We start from the raw sequence: 25,113 nt of genomic DNA, 5'->3' as shown, positions 1-25,113 counted from the left end.
TGGAAACCACTGACTTAAAATTTGAATTTTGTCTAAAAAAACAAGACCTTAATAACCCTCCGGAGGAAATTTTGTCTAAAAAAAACGAGACGTTAATTACCCCACGTTTAATTTTTTGAAAATGCAGAAAATTATTGGTCGCTCAACGCGTACTATATTTTTTGCCGAAATACTATAATTTTGGAGGCACTGTACTATAATTCCACTTTTAAAATATGGCAACACTGGCCTGTAGTGTTATAATATGTGCTAGTTGGCAACACTGATGTAAAAACTTCATGTCAAATAAAATTTAATTTCTTTTCGTAAAAGTTATTTTAATTAGAGTTTCGATTTCGATAACCCGCTGAATCGTTCAAATTTGATCGAATAAAATTGTAATTATACCGTAAATAAACATAATATTACTCATAATATCACGCTCGTATAACTATAAATTGTTTTGCTAAGCAACCTGTCAAATCGAATAGTTATTGTTTATAAGTTTTACGTCAACAATTTATGACGAAACAATAATAGCTGATAAAAATAAGTAGGCGTGGATTGTCAAAATGAACTGTCAGTGAGTCTATTCTACGGAATGTGATAATTAAATCGAGCGATTAGCATCAATTTAGCTTGGCACCGGCTTTTTGGCGAGTTATAATCGTGGAATAGACGTGTGATAAGCTTATATTAGATTATAATGGTATTGGTTCTGTTATCTTATCATTATAAACGTGATTCAGTCAGTGCGTGAGTAATCACCAGGAAACCGCTACGGAAATCGTTGATTTTAATTGTTTTCTGGGGTATTTTCCAATATAGAATCATTATCGTGAATGCAGAATTATAATTACAGAAGTGTTTATTGTTCGGTTTATGGGTTGTGTGTTTGTGAGAGATAACTTAAAATGCAACAACAGATAGACGAGCGGTCAGTGGTTATCCCGTTGACAAATTTGAGTCGGCAAGATTCTCGCTTGAAGCATGTCTTTGATAGAGTAAGTTGTATACAAAGTATGATATTCCAAAGAGCCTTGAATCCCCATTACTAAGATGTTTTACTAGGTGTATATTTCAAAAGGTAATTTTATTGTACAGTTCTCTCTCAGTAATCCTCCACCCCAAAAACCAGACAAGCGTCCAATTAGTGAAAGCGGCGGATTATAGTGCATACATAAAAAAAAAAAAAAAATTAAAACAGGTAGGTATTTCATAAAAATAGTTTTTTTGAGAAATTTGTACTACCAAATTACGGTTTTATTTATAATCAAAATCAAGCATTTACTAAATTATACATATTTATAAACTAAGTTTATTAACTAAATATAATAAATCAGTTGACACAACCAGTTGTTCAGTGAGGCAGATATTCTTGAATGGCTTAGGATTCCTGGCTTTCCCTTTGACCAAAAGCTTCATTTTGTGTGTCCCGGTTGTATTGGAGCACGGCATAAGGTCCTTGGGCACTTTCCTCCCTCGTACATTACTTTCTTCGCGATGAATGTACGCTTTACTAAGGAGAAGTTTCCAAAATAAACTCCGTCTCATCTGCGTTGTATATTTGTACGCGGCGGACTACTGAATTTGGCAATCGAATACCGGCGAATTATAGAGCTTGATTTTGTGCTTTCAACTAGTAAAAATAACGGCGGATTATAGTAGTTGTCCGATAAACTAGCGGTGGATTACTGAGAGTGTACTGTACTCCATAATATTATCGTCATTGTGGTTAAGGTGTTTTGAGACCAAAAACCTAACAACCTACTGAAAAACAACACAAAACAAAATACAACCTACTTTTTTTGGGTTACTTAGGTAGGTTGTTAGGTTTTGGTTTGGTTTTTGGTCTCAAAAGACTTGATCACAAAAACGATATGGAATACTATAAATTACCTTCCCAAAAAACGATAAGTCCATAAACAGGAAGCCCTCAATATCTGAGTATTCGTAATCCAAGTCCCTGCAGTTACGAATTTGCAGGGAAATGCAAAAAAAAATTCTTTTCTAAACGTGTCCCAATTAAACTCTTTTACTAAGTAATTGATACACCCCTGTTACAGGCGGGCTTCTCCCGGTGTAAAATAATCATTTAGTAGCTCAAGTCGAAACGTAACCCTGACCTCTAGAAACGGCTTCATAAAACATCTAATCTGATTCCTTGCTCAACCACGTAAGTATTTTTTATTTATAAGTAAGGGCCTTCGTCCGGTGTGTGAAAATGACATATTGGGCGGAGGTGTAATTAAGATAAATTTAATTTAATTTAAAAAGTATAAATGATGATGGATGAAAGCGATAATTTTAAGACTAAATATAAGTATTTAAATATAATAAATTTTGCCGCGCTTGTCGGCAACGTCCAAATTTCGACGCGCCTGCGCCAGGGTCAGGCTCGTGATTCGCCGAATCAAAGATCACGCGATAAAATTTGGCCAATCACGAGAGTCCTTTTTGCTGGAATGGCGTGGGTACGCGAAGTTTGAAAAAGAAAAAAGTAATTAGTAAGCGTCCCCTTTCCGATAGGATAGGACCTGCGAAACTTATTGTTAAAACAAAATATGTAAACGTTTAAAGAAAATGTAAAATATAAGAAGACCACGTTACGAGCACGAAAGACCGTGTTTTATTTATACTCCAACCGTTTGAATTTCTTTTTTTTGAGAATCCGGGGTTCGATGGACTAATGAGCTAGCCGCTGGAACCCCGGGGATCTCAATGGCGCCCAAGCAACATGAGGCGTGAAGAATCGCATTAATTCTTCCGAACCCGCGAACGCTAAATAAAAGTTTGAGATCACATACTGTGTATTAAATGTTAACGAGATCCAGGAGCCGGAACAACCAAGAAATGGCTAACGAAAAAGCGGATTCCGACGTGACCCTCATCGAAGAAGAAGTGCTGTCTCCAACATCAAACCGGGAGAGCCCTCCTCTGGTGTTCGAAATGAGGCCGCACGAGGACGTGAATTTGCCGACTGTAGCGTCATCAACAGCCCTGAAGCCTACGTCAGAAGCAGTGCCGGTCATACCACAATTGTATCAACCTTGGGGCTTGAACCCGGAGCTTGAAGTCTTCTACACGGGACACCCACTATATCAGGTGTCAGATTTTATCAAAGGGTGTGAGGCGTACTTCGCCGCAGCTAAGAGCCCGCCCGAAAGTTGGACAGGACTCGCACTAAATAGATTAAGAGATGAGGCAAAAATATGGGGGAAGACGATATCTTCGAATACCTGCTGGCAGTCATTTATTCACCTTCTGCGCCAGCAATTCGAATCGTCCCTCAAACGTCGCCAACAACGGACGGAACTGCAAAACTTGGTACAACGACCGGATGAAGATGTCTTCGGGTTTCTGTTGAATAAGAAGGATCTGGCGACCATATTGCTACCATATATCCCCGGGAAAGAACTTGGCGAGTTATTTTTCGACCTGCTAAGTGAAAGGGATCAACTGCGAGTGGGCGAAGCAGGCTGGTCCAACCTGGACGAACTACTGGTGGTGGCTCAACGCCTTATACCAACTACGATTAGACCTCCCGTAGCGATAGCCACGCAACGATCGGGACGAAAAGAATGCGGCTGCCTATGCGACTGTAATCAAAATTTAGATCAGTCGAGCGCACGCCCGAAACCACGTCAACAAATATTTAAGGCTGAGACACGCCCTGAACCGCCTCCGCAACCGCGGGAATCGACAAATAATAATCAGGCCAGAACCCCAAACGGAGCCTTTCTGGCTCGAGGAGGCCAACAACGCAGAGGTGCCTTCCATGGCGGAAACCGTACGCCACTTTATGACGCAAACGGCGTTCGCAAGTGTCAGTACTGCGAGTTCGGTTACCACCAGAACCATACATGCCCGAACTACCCTGCATGGAGACGCAACCAAGAATGGAGTCCACTGGAAACGGAGCAGGGACATTGATGGGGCGCCGCAGAACCGAGAAGTTGACTTGGGCTCTCGAGGAGACCTCGTGATCCTGCGGATGCCACCTACAATGGCATACGAAAAAATGAAGAAAATAGTGACAAGTGCTTTAATCGGGACCCTCTTAAAGTGCCCGTTAAATCTAGTGATAAGTTTATAGATAGTGACTTTCTTATAAAGCCTATTGTTGCTAGTGTTAAGTTAGATAATAATTGTAAAAATGTGTCGTCAAGCAACACCGATTTTCATTCAGGACAATTTTCCGAAGTAAACTTTCCGGTTAACCATAAAACGAGAGTATTTCGCTCTAAAAATAAAGTTGATGGCATAGGATTTAATAGTACGCCGTACGATAGCGGAGCAATTAATTTGAATCCTGGCCTTAACGATATTCCGCAAAGAGAGAATGAAAATCAGCTGGTGTTGCTCGTCGAAGATACAAACTGTACTAGGATTAAAAAGGTAAGAAAGATGAGGGATGAACAAAGAATGCGTGACGCGCCAACATTAACCGTAAACTCAACATTCGAATCTGTAAATGTTGACAAAAACAACATCGGTAAATTACGAATAAATAATTTGACTTTGAAAAACACTGAAAATATTGATAATAAATTTAATCTTAAATATGCCGCCACTGGCCCTTTTAATTGTATGCGAATCGAATCTGATACATATAAAGATGTATTTGCAAAAACTACGTCGGCTCAAGACGATATTAGGTGTATAAACGTTTCAAACGCAACGAATAATATTATCGGGAATAAATCGATACAAAACTCGCACGGGAGTTCTAAAAATAAAGTAGTGAGCACGAAAACGTTCAGCGAAACCATGACCTACCGCAGATTGCCTAGGTCAGGATCAGCTAGCAAACTCGCGTCGCCGCAAACGTCAGACGATGCTCGCGAGAAACTAAATAAACGAATGTCTTCATCCAATCGAGGGGGAATAAATATTCTAGCTGTAATAAATAAGATAAATAATAAGAAACGTAAAATAAGTAATAATAAAAATGTTAGTTATAAGGAAAGTCTTGATAAGAAATTTAATAATAATGAAATTGGCAGTACCGGGTCAACTTACATTATGGCGTGCGAAAACGTACTACCAAAGAAGATCGCTATTGCCAATAGTTTTAGTGACGCCTTAGTGAATAATAATAATGTTGTAGCTGATAAATTAGATGTTTTAAATAAATGTTTACTGGATAAAAGTGTGAAATAAAAAAGTGAACGGTAATAGTGTTCAATCACATACTGATAATAGTAATAAGAGTGTGGATAATGACAATAGTGATAAAATATATTTAAATACACTGCGTAGAAATAGTTTTAATAGTGTAAATAATTTAAAATACGGGGTACAAGACGACGTAGCCTCTGCTGGGGTATGTGTGTCTGGGTATGGGGTCAGCTCATATAACGGAGGTGCGCCCCTTCTCAAACTGCCTTTGAGCATCCACGGAGTAACCGGACGTTACGAGGCCGTCGTCGATACTGGAGACACGAGAACTCTCGTACGGAAGGCATTGGTATGCCCGCCTTACAAAGTTAAGGGCGCTCCTCAAATGCTCGTTACCGCGAGTGGCGAAGCTTTGAGCACAAGCGGGGACGTTTTACTCAGCGGATATTTACGTGACAGCCCCGTGGAATTCGATGCTCTCGCCTTGAACAATTTGCAGGTAGATCTTCTCATCGGCATGGATTGGCTGGACAAACAAGAAGCGGTCATTGACATGAAGCGTCGCTGTGTACACTTTGGAAACCACATACGACAAACTGTTCACTGTCAAACGACGAGACCGCCATTGCCTAGCGAACAAATTACCTTGGCAGAACTGTCACCTGACATCCCTGAAAGGGCGCGCGTTGCTTTAACTAAAGTTATGACGGACTTTAGCGACCGGTTTGCCGAACACGGACCACCGAGTAGAACCACGGAATTTCGGATTCATTTAAAGGATACTACACCCTTCAGGTTGGGACCTTTTAGACAATCCGAAAATAAGCGAAGACAAATTCAAGAAAGCGTGCAGCAGATGCTTGCGGACGGTGTAATAGAGCCTAGCAACTCTCCGTACTGCTCTCCTGTACACTTAGTACCCAAACGCGATGGTACCACCCGGTTTTGTGTGGATTACCGAAAACTTAACGCCCTCACTAAAGAGGAGGCTACTACCCTGCCTCTTATTTTAGAGACACTCAAGGACCTAGGCACTGCCACCATTTTTAGCAGCCTAGATTTGCGTAGCGGTTACTGGCAAGTAAAACTTGATAAAAATACTCGACCACTGACGGCTTTCGCTACGGCTGATGGTAGCTGCTATCACTTCAACGTTTTGCAAGGCGCCTGCGGCGCATTTCAGAGGCTCATGAGCCAAGAGGTGCTGGTCGGACTCATAAACAATATATGCTTAGTCTATTTGGACGACATTATTGTATATAGTCGGTCGTGGGAGGACCACGTGAACCATTTACGAATGGTATTTGAAAGACTACAATACCATGAACTGAGAGTGGCACCAAATAAGTGTCAAATTGGTCTCAGAGAGGTCGACTACCTTGGACACCGCATTACGGCTACTGGAAACGAGCCGCAGTTGCACCATCTGCGAGAGGTAGAAGCGGCCGCTCAACCAACGACCAAGAAAGATGTGCGTAGCTTCTTAGGTTTATGCAATTGGTTACGGGAGTATATACCTAGGTTTGCAGAAATAGCAATACCTCTGACGAAATTACTTCGAACCACTGTAAAATTTCACTGGACCAATGAAGCTACAAATGCTTTCAGACAAATAAAAGAAGCTATGAAACAACCTTTAAAGCTGGCCAGACCGGATTTCGAAAGGCCCTTCTGCTTACAAACCGATGCTTCAGGACATGGAATTGCGGCCGTGCTGTTTCAACGTAAACAAGACGGTGGACGCGATGTCATAGCCTATGCAAGTAGACGCGTGAATGAAGTTGAGAGTAGGTATCACAGTAATGAACTTGAAACCCTGGCGGCAGTCTTCGGTATTACAAAATACCGAGGTTACCTTGAGGATCGAAAGTTCACGCTGATTACCGATAACCGGGCACTCTCGTGGCTAAATACAGCGAAAAATCAGAAGGGTAAATTGGCAAGGTGGGCGATGCTCTTGAGCGAGTTTCGTTTTGATACGGAACATTGCCCCGGTATTGAAAACCACCTGGCCGTTCCCTCAAGAACACGCGACCAACGCTAAGGATGCTGAGGAGATAAACAAGCGGATGGAAGCGCCCACGCGAAAACCTGAGCCCCATACCGCTATGTTACTAACAACGGTCACATTACGACAAAAGATTATGGATAAACAACGAACGGATACTACGATACAATGATTAATACGGCGCATAAATTCGAATGCTGGACCGAGTAGAGAACCCGCCGGCTTGATTGTGAAAAACGGGTTGCTGGTACGGTTGAGTGGAAGTCAGACACCACAAATAGTAGTGCCGGCCTCATTAAGGAAGGAGGTGATGAAAGTTTTTCACGACGAAAATGGTCACCCAGGATCGTTGGAAACGGACTACGCTATCCGCGATGAGTTCGTGTGGCGCAGGCGTAGACGCGAAGTGGAAGCTTACGTACGGGCCTGTGGCATATGTGCCACCCGGAAGCGTGGTGCGTTGCAGCTTAGGGCAGCGGAAACTTCTCATATGGAAGCTAAGCGGCCATGGGAGATCCTGGCATTAGACCTGATGGGACCTTATACTACCACACGCTTAAAAAATAGATTCATTCTGGTAATCACCGACTTGTTTTCACGGTGGGTTGAAGCCTTTCCGTTGCGATCAGCGGTTGTATCAAATATCATCCAGTTAGTTCGCGATCAGATCATCCTGCGTTATGGAAGTCCACGGGCGCTTTTAACGGATAACGGAACGCAATTTAGTCACCCGGCATGGCTCGCAGCCTTGGAAGAATGGGATTGTTTACAATGGACAACTGCCATCTACAATCCCAGACAGAATCTGACTGAACGCCGTAACCAGGAGATTAAGAAAGGGTTGCGTATTCGTTTAGCAGGCTTGGACCAAAGTACGTGGGATGCCCATCTCACAGACGTACTGGGTGATTTACGATGCCGGCGCAATGCAGCCACGGGATTCACCCCTGCTGAAGTACTTTGGGGAGCGAAAATGTGTAGGCCTGGATATTGGTCCAACCCGCTAAGGTCGAGAGAGAGTAATGGAGTTGAGCGGAACCGTGAAGGTATGAATGAGGCTGTCTTTGCAAATCAAGAAAGGTATTTCCAACGTCGAAGACAGGATCGTGTGGCTGAACCACCGGCTTACCAAGTTGGGGAATCGGTATACACGAAGGAATATCCCAAAACAAGACCAGGAGCAAGTGCGGGACTTGAACCTAGATGGACAGGACCTCATAAAATTATCTGGAAAGTTGGCAAAGTGACGTATTACGTAGCTCGGCGTAGCCGACCTTATAAATTTCATGTAGATCAAATCCGTAAACATTACCCTCCCGCTGAGACGGAAGCGGAAGACGATATAGGAGATGACGAGGAAGATAATTTGGAAGCACTAAGGGGGTCTCCTCTCGAAGTGAGCGAATCTGAAGGCAGCGTAACCGGGCAACTTATGATACCAGAGCTTGATGGTGTGGAGAGTGCGCACTCTCCTTTCTCGTCGCAGGTTCATGAGGAGGCTAGGGACGTGACGCCTGAAAGAAGTCGTGGCACAACGGGAGGTACTCTCGAAGTGTTGCCATCCAAGAAGAGGAAGTGGAAGAGAATACTTGCGGCTAAAAACCATCCTACTACCGGTGGGAAAGCCATGCCGTCAACGAGCCTGGCCGTTGTACCGCTAAATGACGCTTTGCCCACAGCGGTAGGAATGAATGCAAGCACAGTATCTACCCATGAGGTGATGCTGCAGAGACCAGCAGACGAGTGGGAAACTTTCCATAGAAAGATATCCGCTGCTCGGGACGAGCCTGGCCCAGTAGTCACGCTACTATCTCGCCCTCGTCGCGAAGGCAGACGACGTCCGGCTAGGTACGCTCCTATAGCGCCAGAAAGAAAATAGAAGTGCTTAGCGAAATAATAATTCCGAACGAGGGCCAAACGTCTACAAATGTAGCCTCTCGGAATACAAAAAAAACTGGACAGCCCAAGAGTCGAAGACTGCAGCTCCACGACCCCTCCGCTGACCAGTATAAAAGAACGAGAAGAATAACAAAAACATTACGAAAACAAAATAAACGCACGACATTACAGGAGAAAAATAAAATAATAATAAATTATGACAAATGATAATAAGAAAGGAAAATAAATCAAACTCTGACTTATTCAGGAGCATTGCTTTGAGCAGGAAAATAGTAATTAAAATAAATATAGAAACAATACGTAAAGTTAGTTGTTTTTTTTTTTTTTTTGTTAGAATAGTTAGATTGTAGTTGAATTTTTTTTATATAAACTGTTATCATGCCATGTACTTAACGGATGAACAAGGAATTGGTTGGGTGGCCGATGAGATCAGGGCGTACCTTTCGACTTTAATCCAGATGGGGCGAATTGATACACCCCTGTTACAGGCGGGCTTCTCCCGGTGTAAAATAATCATTTAGTAGCTCAAGTCGAAACGTAACCCTGACCTCTAGAAACGGCTTCATAAAACATCTAATCTGATTCCTTGCTCAACCACGTAAGTATTTTTTATTTATAAGTAAGGGCCTTCGTCCGGTGTGTGAAAATGACATATTGGGCGGAGGTGTAATTAAGATAAATTTAATTTAAATTAAAAAGTATAAATGATGATGGATGAAAGCGATAATTTTAAGACTAAATATAAGTATTTAAATATAATAAATTTTGCCGCACTTGTCGGCAACGTCCAAATTTCGACGCGCCTGCGCCAGGGTCAGGCTCGTGATTCGCCGAATCAAAGATCACGCGATAAAATTTGGCCAATCACGAGAGTCCTTTTTGCTGGAATGGCGTGGGTACGCGAAGTTTGAAAAAGAAAAAAGTAATTAGTAAGCGTCCCCTTTCCGATAGGATAGGACCTGCGAAACTTATTGTTAAAACAAAATATGTAAACGTTTAAAGAAAATGTAAAATATAAGAAGACCACGTTACGAGCACGAAAGACCGTGTTTTATTTATACTCCAACCGTTTGAATTTCTTTTTTTTGTGAATCCGGGGTTCGATGGACTAATGAGCTAGCCGCTGGAACCCCGGCGATCTCATAATTTTGGTCCCCGTTTTAAGCGGGTTCACTTTAAGAGGTATTTTTTCAGTCCAGGTTACCCATGTATAATGAGGACCTCCTGTATGTTAATATGCCAAAGATCACGGCACTGTTAAAGTATTCATCATTATCTACGCTTTAGTTCAAGCAGCTGGATTAAGTTGCGTCTGTATGCACGGGAGTGAATGTATTATTGTTGGAACGTTAATCGATTTTTAATAATATATTTTTTGTTGCACACATATTTCAACATGTGTCACGTGGAATCACAAGCGTGCGATCAGATTATTTGACAGTTATTGACAGATTTTACATAATAAGTACATTGAAGTTAAGTAATCCCTCCAAACCAAACCCGCCCCCCACCACACTCGGTCTTAATCGAGCGTATCACGGGACCCTACAGTGGCGATGTGAAGCATCTATTTAATGCATGACTGGGAATGTCCTGGGAGCAGATACCCAAGACTAAGGTTGCTACGCTCTAAGTGAGCTCTGACTGAGTTTAAAGAATTTACTTTAATGCAAACTGCCGGGGAGAGAAGAGCACACGGAAATTACAAAAATAAAAAGAATTTGTGGTATATGTAACAAACGAAGCTAATCATACGTAGAGCAAAACTTATGTGAAGAGATCTTCACATCCGCAGTAAGGCAAATTTTTTAAAAGCAAGATAATTTGCCTTTGTAGCAACCAAGTCGGCCGGCCGGATGAGCCCAACAGCTGGTTGGACCGACATAATAAGTACAGACGGACGAGTGGAGGTAGGCTGTTAAGATTCGACATAAATAGTGCACACTAAACTTTGTTATTCTCAGCTTTAATTGAATTTTAAAAACTAACCAACTCTATCTGCAAATTGTAGTTTTAGTTCAATGAAAACAAATACGTACGACTGACAAAAGTTTAGTGTCCACTATTTATGTCGGATTTTAACAGCCTACCTCCACCCTTCGCCACTGAGGAATACAGAGTTTTACATAAAAATACTTGTGCTTAGTAATTAAACTCGGTATTTGCCATGCCTGTATTGGATATGAGAATCCTCCATGCGAAACCGTTCTAAGCATCTTTATTTGATCTGTGCACAATATTATCTGATACAAATTTTTTTTTTTCTCAGTATGATACAGACCATGACGGAAAATTGTCCATCGATGAGCTGCATAATGTGATCGAATCGCGAGAGTACGAGAATGACATCCCTGATGAGGTCGTCGCGCGAATCATGGCGGCTTCGGACGCTGACCGGTCAGGCTATCTGGACTTTAACGAGTTCAGGGACATGGTCAAGAAACCGGAAAACAAGAAAATCTTTGGCCATCTCCTCTTTAGATACGTCCACACCATCATACCGGCGAGGGAGCCGCCGCCGGGTGACGTGACAGGTAAACAAATGTTCATTGTGGATAATTAGACATTTGGATTTGGATTTATTTTGTGGTGATGCATGGCAGCGACGAATATTCTTTACCGAGCGACTATTTAGTGCTAACCATCAACCTGATATATGCTGGGAGGTTTTCTATGGCGGCAAGTGAGAGGCTGCGAATTTTTATCATAAACACATACGAATCATATGCTAAATGTCTCATTATTGGACCAGTATTCTTCCGAATTTTAAATTATTCCAAACAAACGCCTGAGACTGGCATTCTGTCTTCAAAGACAGGCGAATAAGTTCGCGTTTTTTGTATGGCCGGCATTGTACGCCCGGTCATATCCGCGAAGATGTTCGCTTTGGCACAGAACCGGAAATACCAGTGGTGAAGACTCAGTACCGGTTATTTAATTTTTACTCCTGTGCCTATTACGATGGCTAGCTGCAACCACAAATCGCATGATGTAGCAGTCAAGTGAACCCCGCAGGATGGTTCGGACATGGAGATATTACGCAGGGGATGTGAAGGTATCGCATTCTGATCATTCTGTGGTGTGTTCAAAACGATGGTGTATGAAGTATGACGGCGAAACGATATTAGACTTATACCCGTTTACACGTGCATGGATTTACTGCTGACATTACGTATTGTCGCGGCCATATGAGAAAACGCATGTGAAAACCTGTGTTATCCTGCAAGTTGCAAGATTGCATGCATGAATCAAAAGAGTTCGGAAGCTTCTTAATTTTCACGCGACAGTTGGGATTTGTTTGATATCCCTCCTGCGCAATAGAAAGATGGTGGCGAACCTGACTAAAAAATCCGAACTACAATTTGTGGACTCATTTTGAGTTTAATTGATTTTCACGACGTGTCAAATAGTACTATAAAATTACAACATCGTGTCTCACTTACTCTTGAAGAATGAAATTGGCGAAACAGTCAGCACTTTTATGTATAAACAGTTATTATTGCGATAGTTTAATATATACACTATTGGCCCAAGTAAATCCATGCATGTGTACAGGCGCTATTACTTATGTTCCAAAATTTTTCCCTTTTACTTACTGTTATACAACCTTGTACGGTAACCCAAGGTGACAACACTGGAACAAACGGAATTAACATCCTTAAGTGAAGGTTAATAAAAATATACTAATCATATTATATTCACAGTACGTACTACTAAAAAAATACCACATTATTTAATGCAGATGCGCACATGTGAAAAAAGACGCATATATGTAGGTACTTTTTGCGGTTCGAACCCGTGGACACATTGCAGTCTTAGTTTAAAGCGTCAATGACATTGAGCTACTTTACGAGCTGCTTGTTGGCGAATTTACAATTTGCCTGTAAAGTCGCCCAGTATCATCATCGAACCAGCTAACAAGCAGATTGTAAACAATCTACCGAGAAAAGTTGAAAGCCGGTCAACTTTACACGCTACACACCGGCGTGTGGGCCTACTGTGTCTGCGCAGTAGAGCGTAGTAGCGACCTCCCGGTAAAAAAACGAACTACGTTCTGTCAAAATAGTCACTACCTCGTTGGCTTCTCAGCGAATTGAAAGTTTTGTGTGTCATCATCACAATCGCAGTAGCTGAATCGCCCGCTTTTAAAGTCGCCAACAAACAGATTGTAAAGTAGCTCAATGTCATTGACGCATAATGAAAAAAAATACATTTGACTGACAAAGTTTAGTGTGCACTATTTATGTTGAATCTTAATAGCCCCACTTAACAACCTTCGCCACTGATAGCAATTTATTCAGTTACAATTTTTACAATTTTAGAGCAAATATGTTTAAAATAATACTCTTTCATGTGATCATTAATTTATTGTTGATTCACATGATGAGAAAAGATAGGGCATCATAATGAAACAAAATCTTTTCTATAAAGTTCAAACTATGTTAGACTGGTCAAGTTTTACAAAAATATATGGGCATAGTGGACCTCCTAGGTAGGAAGCTGAAAATTGACAGGAAAGGAGCCCTCAAAGTCCCCGGCGGTCTGAGTGGCCGGGCATCTTTCTATGGGGCGGTCCTGGTCCTCATTTCAATGTTATTACAAGCATAGCCAGTTTTTTGGTCAAAAAGGAAGGGGGCTGAGGGCCATTCCTGTTAAATTTCAGCTCCCTACCTCGGAAATCCATCACGCTAACAAACTCGACCAAACAATTATTAATTTTTGCCTTTTATTTGTATGGCACTTCAAATAACTGTTTTTATTGTATTCGGTTTTTTCGCTGTCTCCGTGTTCTTCATCTTTCCTCAACGCAAAGTGTACTGTTAGATTTATGAATGTGAAAGCCGCTCCATGTGTGTGAGTTGTAACCGTAGATACGTGATTGGAAATTTAAGTCTGCCGAAAGAGTCGGAAGTCATGGAGTAGCCCGTCATTTATATTAATATTGTCAGGCTTCCGACGTATTTCAGTGGCCTCCTTTATGATCACACGGTGATAGCCTAAGATCCGAATACAATGACAAACGGGTGTGAAAGTCTCGAGCAATGTTTAACTGCTTTTTTGTTCGTTATTTGGAGCAGTAGGCAGGCCACAGCTTATGTCGAGAAGTGGATTCTCGGCATGCGCGGTACCGTTTAGCGATGAATCCGATTACCAAACAGATGGCGATGTGGCGGGTATTTGACCGTTTTTGACAAACACGGGTTTTGAGATTGTCTGAAACTAACGTGAATTATTAATAAATGAGTCTCTAAATGGTTTGAAACTAATCGAATTAATAATTGAACACCTGTATTAATATTAAAGGGGAGAAAATATCTTTACATCGCAAACTGAAAGGAAAATATTTGATTGGTAGATATGAAGAACTTTTAAAAAATTCTCACATTGGATTCTGAAAGGAAATTTTTCAATCGGCAAGCTAAGAAATTAAAAATGAGAGATTCTCAAAATTTTGTGTGCAATCAATGCGCACTAATATTATTTTGTGTCCGGAAATTTATACGTATGCAGTACGCCGTATCTCACTTCATCGTGAAATGTTGTATCGGAAATATATGGTCGTATAGTACTGATATAAAATTCATGTCTAAATAAAACACGGTTCTTGTCGGTTTACAGGAAGCCAGCGGCAAAGAAATTTTGAAAATAGCCGATAAACTGGATTATTGGTTAAGTTGAGTTAGGTTATGTTTTCATTCTTGAAATTTTGCCATAATCGGCTATGAAAATGCTCCACGAACAACTCGTAATTTTTTCACCTCTTTCCGATACGAAAGCTCATGGCGAACTGTGCTACGGTGAAATGTAATACGTACAATTTACATGTAACGATATTATTTAGGGCGGCGTCAATTGAAATTGTTTGAAAACTACTATCACACAAAGCGTTCTAAAAGTCGTTGAAATTAGCCGAATTCATACGTCTGTAGTGCATTGTATTGCAAAGAAGGTTTAAAACTGTATTTAAACTTTTTATGTATGATGGAGATAATATGTATGACGAAATTGCTTGCAGAAATAAACTGGCATGTAGTTCTTTTGGGCGCCTGAATAGTTTTTTCAAAAGTGACTTACCATTGTGCCTAAAGCGTAAAGTGTTAACAATGTGTGCTACCAGTGGTCACGTATCCATGTGAAACATGGTCCCAAAAATGTAATAATGTATGGAGGGATTACAAAAGAAACCGATGGATAAGGGGACACATACGAGTATGTAATGTGATAGAGGTTGTCAAGCTGATGAAATGGCAATGCGCCGGAATATCACTGGAAAATTGTAGTCATTGTGATGAAATCGCAGGGGCGCCTTAAAACCTGCTGGATAGACTATAGGCAGTGAAGAACTAGGGACGGAGAAGAGTGGTAGGAGCAAAGAATTGAGACTATAAATAGGAGCCTTAGACGTTATTTCTATTATTACATTTGAAATTATTTAGCAAGCGAGTGAAGCATGGTTAAGTTGGTAAACTCCACAAATATGAACATCGCTCAGTTGCTATTCCGATTTTCTTATTCACATACTATATTCGTTGTGATTACTTACTGTGTAGTTATAAACGGTTTTACACGGATTTTATAGATTTTTTCAACTAAATAATAATGCCTAAGTGTCTTACTAATGGCTGCTTATCTACTGTGGGCGGCTCTCGTGGTGCAGTGGGTAAGGCGCTGGCCTTCCACCCGAGAGTTCTGGGTTCGATTCCCGGTCATGACAAAAACATTTATGTGTTTTTATCAAAGCCTGGGTGTTTGTGATTGTTCAAAATTACTAACAACCACCTTGTACGAAAAAGCAAGGACATGGTTATTAATAATTCTAAAAAAAAAAAAAAATGGCTGCTTATCTATCATCGTGACGGATTGTATTTTTATACTCCCTGCAAATTGGCAAATAAATGTCATAGTGGAAGTGTGAAGTTTTATTCAAATGAGCTAGTAACGCGAAGTCACTTGTAGCTAATTTCATACATTTAGGCTCTACCTCTGTAGAAGGAGATTTTCAACATTTTTGGCTGGAGTTAGGGAAAGTCTTCATCCGGCGGTGGATCGTATGATGATGTATACCTTTTGGCAACTAGACCTTTGTTTAATGCAAGTGTTCAATCAATAATTGAGTTTTTATATTGTTTGTGTTTGTCATGGCGCCATGGAAAACTGGAACTATATATCCATGAACGGCGTGAATATGTTGATAAGTCTAAAGACATCAATTCTAAGAGCAGCTATTTATACGTTTGACTTTCTGTGGTAAATCGGATTACATGTTTTTAAATTTTAGTAAAATGTTCCTGTAGGTCTATTCTTAACAGTTCTCACTTTAGCACGTTTCCGTTATTATTATAGGTGAAGATTAACACATTACGAATTCTTTACACTTAACGTGATAAAACAGTTAGCGGCGGCTATTGGTACTTAGTCATGTTGGTCAAATTTGGATATTTTCGTACTGCCGAGCCCAAGCGGATAAGTCCGAATACAAGCAGATAAAGTCTAACGAGTGCCATCTAGTTAGCAATGAGCCGAACACAAGAATTTTATATTGACAAGCCAGACGTATCAACATAACCTACAATTTTCTTAGTCATGTGATTGCGATTGCAATACTCAATGTGTAAAATTGACGTTAGCACGGCGACCAGAGGCGCTGTTAAAAGATGTCACCTTTTGACAGTTCAGACGGTTAACTTTTTACATAATTAACTTCCAGAATACGTAAAGTGATAAATATGATATATTTATCACAATTAGTTCTTTTTGGATGTTAAGTGATATGTTAGAATAGGCCCGCTGATTTACCACAGAAAACCAACCTTACATATAGCTGCCTTGAAAATTGATGTTTTTAGACTAACCAACATATTCACGCCATACACGTGATCTAACCTGATTGTTTTAATATTATTTATAGAGAAGAGTGTTTTTTTTATTATCAGGTTTCTAGATATTACTTACAATGTTTAGATATTATAATATGTCATATCATGGTATATAATTTTAATTAACCTGTGGAATAAATCACTTTATAATTATTACTACATATTAAATTGATTTCATTTAAATTTATCTTATTAATTAATTATAAAATCCAGTTTTCCTCTAACGCTTGTTGTGTTTAAAAAAGGCTTTATCTAACAGATGTTTTATAACATTTTTGAAATGTCAACTGCAAATGTAATTAATGCAAATTTATTTATAATTAACCTAAAAGTGAGTCTGTTGAGTATGAGTCAGAGTATGGACCTACAAGCAAATGGCTGACATCCATTTCTCGTAAAAATAAAAATCTGTTAATACAAACCTCCACTCTGTGGAGGCCCATATGATCCTATTAAGATCGGACATGAAGAGGCACCTAGCGGAAAAATACGAAGCTTGCAATTTGAGATTTTTTTTGATAATTTACAATTTCAACTGCATTAATTAATAAGTCAAAGATAAACTTACAATTGTAAAAAATGTAATAAAATGTGAATTTGTTGAATCGGACCGCACCCTATTATTACATATATTTTATGGTTATATTTATTATTAAAATTTAGTTTATTAAGTTTTCTAAGCATCACCTAAGAGATTTTTGACAAATTCATAGTTTTAATATTTTTATATCTATTTTAAAAAACATCGATTTTTATAAAAAATATAAATGTGTATAACTTGAAATCCTTTTTATATCGGTTCAATTAAAATCAATATGTAGGAACATTTTCTTTTTCAACATTCAACATAAAGTTGAGCAACAAAAATTGACTTGTAATAATGCGGCATTTGGATTTTACTGCGTATACTGTATAATATAATATTTTATTGCTACAACTTTACTAATTATCAAATGTACACCTCTAATAATACTAATAAATATGTCCTATTTTTTTCCTTACCCTTCATGCTTCAATTATATGCTTCTAATTATTGTTTTTGCTTGTTTATGTGAATTATATACATATTTAATTATGACATGGATTCGATCAATCATTACACTATTTCATTTGGTGCTTTGTTCATGTTTTTCTTTTCTTTATCTGTTTTCTACAAAACTCTAATTAAATGCACCTTTTCGTTTGTGACAATATTCAATAATCCACATTTCTATTTTCCTTTGAATTCACATCCTGTCTTTTGTTCGTTATTTGGTGCTGTAGGCAGGCCACAGGTTATGTTGAGAAGTGGATTCGCGACATCTGCGGTACCGTTTCGTGATGAATCTGATTATCGTGCACAAGGCGATGTGTCCGGTATTTGACCATTTTTGACAAACGCGGGTTTTGAGATTGTCTGATACTTATGTAAATTAATAAATGAGTCTCTAAATGGCTTAAAACTAATTAAATTAATAATAATTGAACACTTATATTAACAATCAAAATTTTTTTACACCGCTAATGCGTCAATTACATTGAGCTACTTTACGAGCTGTTTGTTGGCGAATTTAATAGCGGGCGATTCAGCTACTGCGATTGTGATGATGACACACAAAACTTTCCATTCGCTGAGAAGCCAACAAGCTAGCAACTATTTTGACAGAACGTAGTTTGTTTTTTACCGGAAGGTCGCTACTACGCTCTACTGCGCAGACGCAGTAGGCCCACACGCCGGTGTGTAGCATGTAAAGTTGACCGGCTTTCAACTTTTCTCGGTAGATTGTTTACAATCTGCTTGTTAGCTGGTTCGATGATGATACTGGGCGACTTTAATTGTAAAATCGCCAACAAGCAGCTCGTAAAGTAGCTCAATGTCATTGACGCTTAACTGAAAGGGAGATATTTGATTGGTAGATATGAAGACCTTTAAAAAAATTCTTATATACGATTAGAAGCAATTTAAAAAAGTCTCATCACTAGATGAGAAATTCCCAAAATTTTGTGTTGCAGTCAATGTGCACTATTATTATTTAGGACGTTGTGAACCGAAATTGTTTGGAAACTATTTTTATCATACAAAATGTTCTAAAAGTCGTTGAAATCTCATACAATATTGTAGATTAACTAAATTTCTTTGATTCAATGAATAATTCACAAGATTTTAAGAATGTACCAATCTAATTATTGAACATACATAATTCTGAAAACACTTATGAGAAAATATAGCCAATAGAAAAAATCTTTTTTGAAATTTTGAAAAAAGAAACCCGGCCGCAATCAAACCTGCGTCTCTTGGGTATCGCGCCCTGTGCATTGCCACTGTGCTACGACTGCCATGCTTAAAATTTTAACTATTGGCCTTTTTAATACCTGCTCATAAGCGCGTTTTCTTTTCGATGGCATATCGATAATATTGAAAATAAATATTTAAATCGCGAAAATAAACGTTTCAGAAAACTAACTTGTGTTTTTAATAATCCGGATAATCGAGGTTCTACTATATAATATTTATTGCTACAACTTTACTGATAATTATCAAATATCCACATCTAATAATACTAATAAACGTGTCCTATTTTCTTCCTTACCCTACATGCTTTAATCATACGCTTCTAATTTATTGTTTTGCTTGTTTTTTATTCATGTTTATGTGAATTACTTCGGATTCAATAAATCATATACTTTTATCTATTACATTTGGTGCTTTGTTCATGTTTTTATTTTCTATATCTGTTTTGTCCGTTTATCTATGTTTTATACAAAACTCTAAATACACCTCTCCATTTGCGTCAATATTCAATAATCCGCACATCTATTTTCCTTTGAATCTACATTAATGCGTTTCTGAATAATCGTTCATCATTCTTTCTTCATTTAATGATGCACCTTGCTATGTTATCTATTTTCATTTGAATCTACATTGATGCGTTTCTGAATAATCGTTCATCATTCTTTCTTCATTTAATGATGCACCTTGTTATGTAATCTAAATCCCATTTGATGCATTGTTTCTGTCTTTCATGTACTGTCATGACTTATTGTCGTTTGTTTTAATTAATATTAATTTTCGCCATTTTTCATTGAATATTTTCTACCAAACTTTAAACTCACCGTATTTATTTCTATGTTCTTTGTATTTTATCTAATGCTTTGTTCCTTTTGTATTTATTCGTTTATGTCTATCGTATACATTTGTATTTATGTGTTGTCGTACTAAAACCCGGCTTTGCACCTTGTCAATGTCTTCGGGCTTGCAGTACCCGATGGAGCTTCAGCGACGCTATATTCCGTTCCAGATGGCGTTTACGAGGAGCAATACTCCCTGTGTCCACCGCCGGTGTGCATGCTGCTCATGTCTCTCATCGAGATTGTCCTGTTTGCCGTGGACGCGGCTGTGAGTCACGTGGAGGCCACTGGTCCGGTGGCCACTGCGCTCATCTACAATCCGTACAAGAGATACGAGGCGTGGAGGTATCTCACGTATATGCTGGTGCATGTAGGGTGAGTCGCATTCGCTCCGTCTTGTATATAATTTGGCATTAACAAAAGTCTAAATCTATGCCATCATAAAAACTAAAACAATATATACAGATTAAACTATATTTTTTTTATTCTAATGAATAACGGCCCGACATTTTTAGTCATAGAAGGATAGTTCCCGTGTGAAGTGTCGTTTCCCATTGTAGGTGGATGCATTTGATCGTCAATCTTTTGGTCCAGATGCTTCTGGGTCCCCCCCTGGAGATGGTGCACAGATGGTGGCGAGTCCTCATTATCTACTCGGCGGGCGTTTTGGCCGGCTCCCTCGGCACGTCCATCACGGATCCTAGGGTATTTCTGGCCGGCGCATCGGGCGGGGTCTACGCTCTGATGGCCGCCCATGTCTCTACGATTATTCTGGTCAGTATTATTTCATCCCGAACAGATTAAAATGCCGTAATACAAATTTATTTATGTTACACAATGTGAATATTACAAATTATAACGTCGGTTGGATAAAGCCACCGATGGTTACCATACAGCCTCAAGTTAAGGAGTCTTCTGAACCCTCTTCACCCTAAGGCCGCACTTCAGCCGATACAGGGCCCAAACAATATAAAACAATCGCTCAGCCAATCAGTGGTTACCTGAAATTTCAAGGATTCTGGAACGTTCCGTTTTCTTCACTGAAATAAATAACCATCTTTGAACCGATTCTATCAGAGTGGAGCTCAGAGCAGTAGAACGAAGCAGTAGAGCTATGGGGTTTTACTCGGAGCACCGAAAATTTGTAGTGCTCACTGCTCCGGATGTTTTTTTATTATTAAATTTTCGTCATAAAATCCAATGAAAATATTATATCTGACACTGGAATAATTTGAAATACGGCAACACTGCCGAGTGATAAATAATATCACTTTTTTGACAGAAGAGGCAGATAATGAAAAACGATTTGTTGCCGGAAATTTTGTTTAATAGAATTAATAATGAAAAGGACAAATAATAAACTTTATTTCAAAACTACTTGTTTTTTGTATTTTTTAACATTGGTATACGTATAATACCCATAAAACATTGTACCCGGAGTGGAGCAGACCCTAGAGCTGGAGCTGGAGCGGAGCAACTCAGAAAAGGGTCCGCTCCAACCCTCTGGATTATACCATGCCTTAACTTAATGACATCGTCGGCGAAAGCATGATGAATCTTCCGAATTGGCCATGAAATGAAAATCCGAAACTCACTCACAGACTGATTATCGGCGACTGACACTCTCTGCGGGCAGGAAAAAATCATACATGCGCATGAAGGTACCCTCCACTTCCTCAATGGCCTCAGTGGAATAGACCTTCTGTGCTTCATTTGTTTCCGCTAGAAAACCAATGGTTGGTTATTTTTGTAACAGCCTTTGTAAGGTTCATTTTTGATTATTTTGTTTTTAGAATTGGTCACAAATGGAGTATGCTATATTGCAACTTCTGGTGTTCATTGTACTGGCCGTAGTGGACACGGGCACCGCAATCTACAACCGATACGTGCTGGAGATTGAGGGAAACATCGGATACGTTGCTCATTTGACGGGAGCCCTTGCAGGTTGGTTTTGATTGAAGAGTTTGGGTTATTTTTTAATGAATTTTCAAGGCAAAGATGGCGACGTTACGTTAAACTAACTAATGATGGAGTCGTTGCATGGTTAATTATTTAGTGAAACAATAAATAACATGGCACTGCCATTTTTTAAATTCCAATTTTTCGTAAAATATTTTTTAGTTGATGTATTAATAGAATAATAACTTAAATTAATGGTTAATAATTGATATAAACTTGAATGGTTTATTTAAATAAATGCACACACCATGGATACAGTATCCCTAGCATTCTTTTTATTTATTATTGAAATGGCGAATCTCGAAAATCTCGAAAGTAGGCTACATAATGTCCACTCTAAATGATTTTAAAATGCGTGACCAGAAATTTGTACATATGCAGTTCGTTCAGCTTACAAGAAGCCAGCAGCAATAAATTTTGAAAATAATCGTTATACTGAATTTTTTTTATGTTATGTTTTCATTCTTGAATTCATGAATTTTGCCAAAATCGCTTATGAAAATTGGCACGGTTGCCGCCTGGCTTGTAAACTGAAAATAGGTATGTAATTAATAGGCCGTCCATCGAAATAGGCCAAACCGAATCGTTTATTACCCTCTAATCTTACGCTGTTTCCGTTTACAACCATTTACTAACTAGTCGAGCGTTCATGGAGCTGCGTGCGAAACTGTATACAGAAATTGCTTCGTGTTCCATAATGCTCCATTCAAATAACGGTGTTTGTACATGCACGTCTATTTGAAACAAGACTAGGAGCGCGATGCTCAATTCGTACTTACCATAAAATAACAGTAAAAATTGTAAGTAGCAAAAATCCATCTGTTAACTATAGATTATAGAGATAAGGAATCCTTAACCATAGACTACTTTTGTTATGAACTCGCCCCCTTGCCCCCCTTCCGTATTGCCATTTACCACTGACAGCTGCTGTCAAAATAAATTGACGTGGCTTTAAAACGGCCAATACACTCAAATTCATTTAACAATTGATCTCAATATGGGTATTGAACAACTATTAAATATCCGTGACATTTAATACGACACATTTTCCTTTATTTTCTTGATTCTGTACATGTCTTAATTTAGTAAAACCGATTATCGAATTGAAATGTCAGTGTCAATGAATTATGAATTAACTTTTCTTATTCAGATTTAGATATTTATGTAATATTAAACCAATAGATAGGTAGTTGAAATATATAAGTACTTAGTTACCTACACACCAACATGGTAATATTAGTTTTAATCACTGTAAATAATTATTCACATCATGGCATATATTTGTAATAATTGTAAATGACAAAATCTGACATTTGAACGGCAAGTGTTACCGTATCGGGAAAAACATGGTCAAAAAATAACTTATATTATTCACTAATTGCGGAGACATTTAATCATTTTTATTAAATATTAATTGTGTATTTATAGTTATTGAATTTATTTTGTATATTTTTCAAATTTTTGTCATTGTCTAACAATTACAAAATAATTTACCTAAATTATGAAAAAGAGAATTTTTATATATGGTAATATTTTCAATAGAAAAACAGAACAAAGCTATTGCAGATTTGGTGGACCATAGACATAACTATGAAAGGCTTTCTGCATAGTGTTTTGTTGTAATTTTGTTGTAATTATGACAGACTAGAGCATAGGGCTCTATGTATTCCTTATATAAAAACAGAAAAATATTTTTCTCTATGGTCACTTTTTGATGTTTTTTGGCGCTTAACTGTCAAATAAACGATAAATTTTTGCATTTTGCCCTAGTAGTCCCTATATGTTGAACTCGCTATTACATACTTTCATATTTCTTTTATTTTTCGATTTAATATTACATTATGGCCGAATAAACGTTATTGAATACATATAATCATTACAATATTTATTTATAGAAAATCTCTTAACATGGAAGGTAAACAAATAAAAGTAAATGATAGTATACCATATAATTATTATGCATACATCGATTCCAGCACAATCATGTGAATTGAGTTGTTAAAAATATAATATTATATTAGATTTTCATGAATTTGCATCTGATGTGTATTTACTAAGGAGACTAACTAAGACTGCCTAATTTAGCAATCGGTTCGCTAAACTTATGGTAGAGGGGCATTCTGTGCTCGGATTCGGCGAGATGCTTATATACAAAATCTCCATGAACGCAATTATACGTTTCGTACGCCATCTGGCGTAAAATCGCATTCGAAAATAATGGGTGGATGAGGTATTAATTAGAAATACAGAACAACGTGTAAATTTTCATCTCGGTGCTATACGATCATCTCTTTCCGATAAGAAAGCTCACGGCGAACTGTGCTATGGCGAAATGTAATACCATAGAGGTATTAAATAAAAAGAGAGGCAAGGAATCGGCTTTCTCATACAACTGAATGAAGCAGGCTAACAATAGCCGACAACTTACGAGAAATATCGACGCGATAAAAAAAATGCAGGGCATCACGGAGGATTTACTTTGGTCATTATAACGTACCCATATAATATAATGTTAACGTGGAAATTTTGCCACAAATTGATTACCAGTCTGCCTCACCATACTTGCCTGCTTCACCATACTTTCATATAACCTGCCGCCCCTAGTGTAAAACGTATAATTTACATGTAACCAATTTGAACACCTCAGATATCGGCTTGAATAATAAATATTTGTAGTAAGCTTTGATTCGTTGTGTCCTCAATTAATACCGTTTATCGTGATTATCCAGGTCTTCTAGTGGGTATTGGAGTGCTCAAGAACTTGGAGGTGAGATCGTGGGAGCAGAAATTATGGTGGTTTGCTATCATAGTTTACTTTGGCCTGATGATCGTAGCAGTCCTCATCAACATCTTCTGGACGGACCACTTCCCCGCGAGCAAGCACGGCATGATGTGATCGCCGAGGAACGCCTTCCTTACAATCTGTGTCCAATTATTCCAGTTTCTCTCGTTTAATAGTGCTCTCTTACTTTGGACACTTTTGGCTATTACGAAATTAAAACACCGAACTCGGGGCTATTTGATCTTTAGTTAAATATCCATGCATATATTTTTTGTTGTTATGTCGGCTTAAAACAGTGGTTCCCGTCCAAGGTACCGCGACTCCCGTTAGGGGTTTTGTGAAAGAAATACAACTTGAAACCTGTTTGGTAAAAGTGTAGG

At 38.8% G+C, this 25,113-nt stretch overlaps 2 protein-coding genes across 2 annotated transcripts in view; one reads left to right on the top strand and one right to left on the bottom strand.

Annotated features, from left to right (window-relative positions):
* LOC147069814 (uncharacterized) overlaps positions 1 to 25,113 on the bottom strand; it is a 570,178-nt gene that overhangs the window by 436,087 nt on the left and 108,978 nt on the right. The gene's annotated exons all lie outside the window — the stretch shown is intronic.
* rho-4 (rhomboid-4) lies at positions 531 to 25,113 on the top strand. Its single transcript, XM_085950586.1, has 6 exons — positions 531 to 983; positions 11,277 to 11,541; positions 20,163 to 20,367; positions 20,553 to 20,766; positions 21,786 to 21,936; positions 24,681 to 25,113. Exons 1-6 carry the CDS (start codon positions 894 to 896, stop codon positions 24,845 to 24,847), a joined length of 1,092 nt encoding a protein of 363 aa, XP_085806712.1. The 5' UTR covers positions 531 to 893; the 3' UTR covers positions 24,848 to 25,113.

Source organism: Rhyacophila brunnea, unplaced genomic scaffold (assembly GCF_057557595.1).
Source record: "Rhyacophila brunnea isolate RB1 unplaced genomic scaffold, BYU_Rbru_1.0 scaffold_23, whole genome shotgun sequence".
Taxonomy (NCBI): Eukaryota; Metazoa; Arthropoda; class Insecta; order Trichoptera; family Rhyacophilidae; genus Rhyacophila; species Rhyacophila brunnea.
Note: the sequence above shows the minus strand (reverse complement) of the source record. Positions and strands in the feature narration are given on the sequence as shown.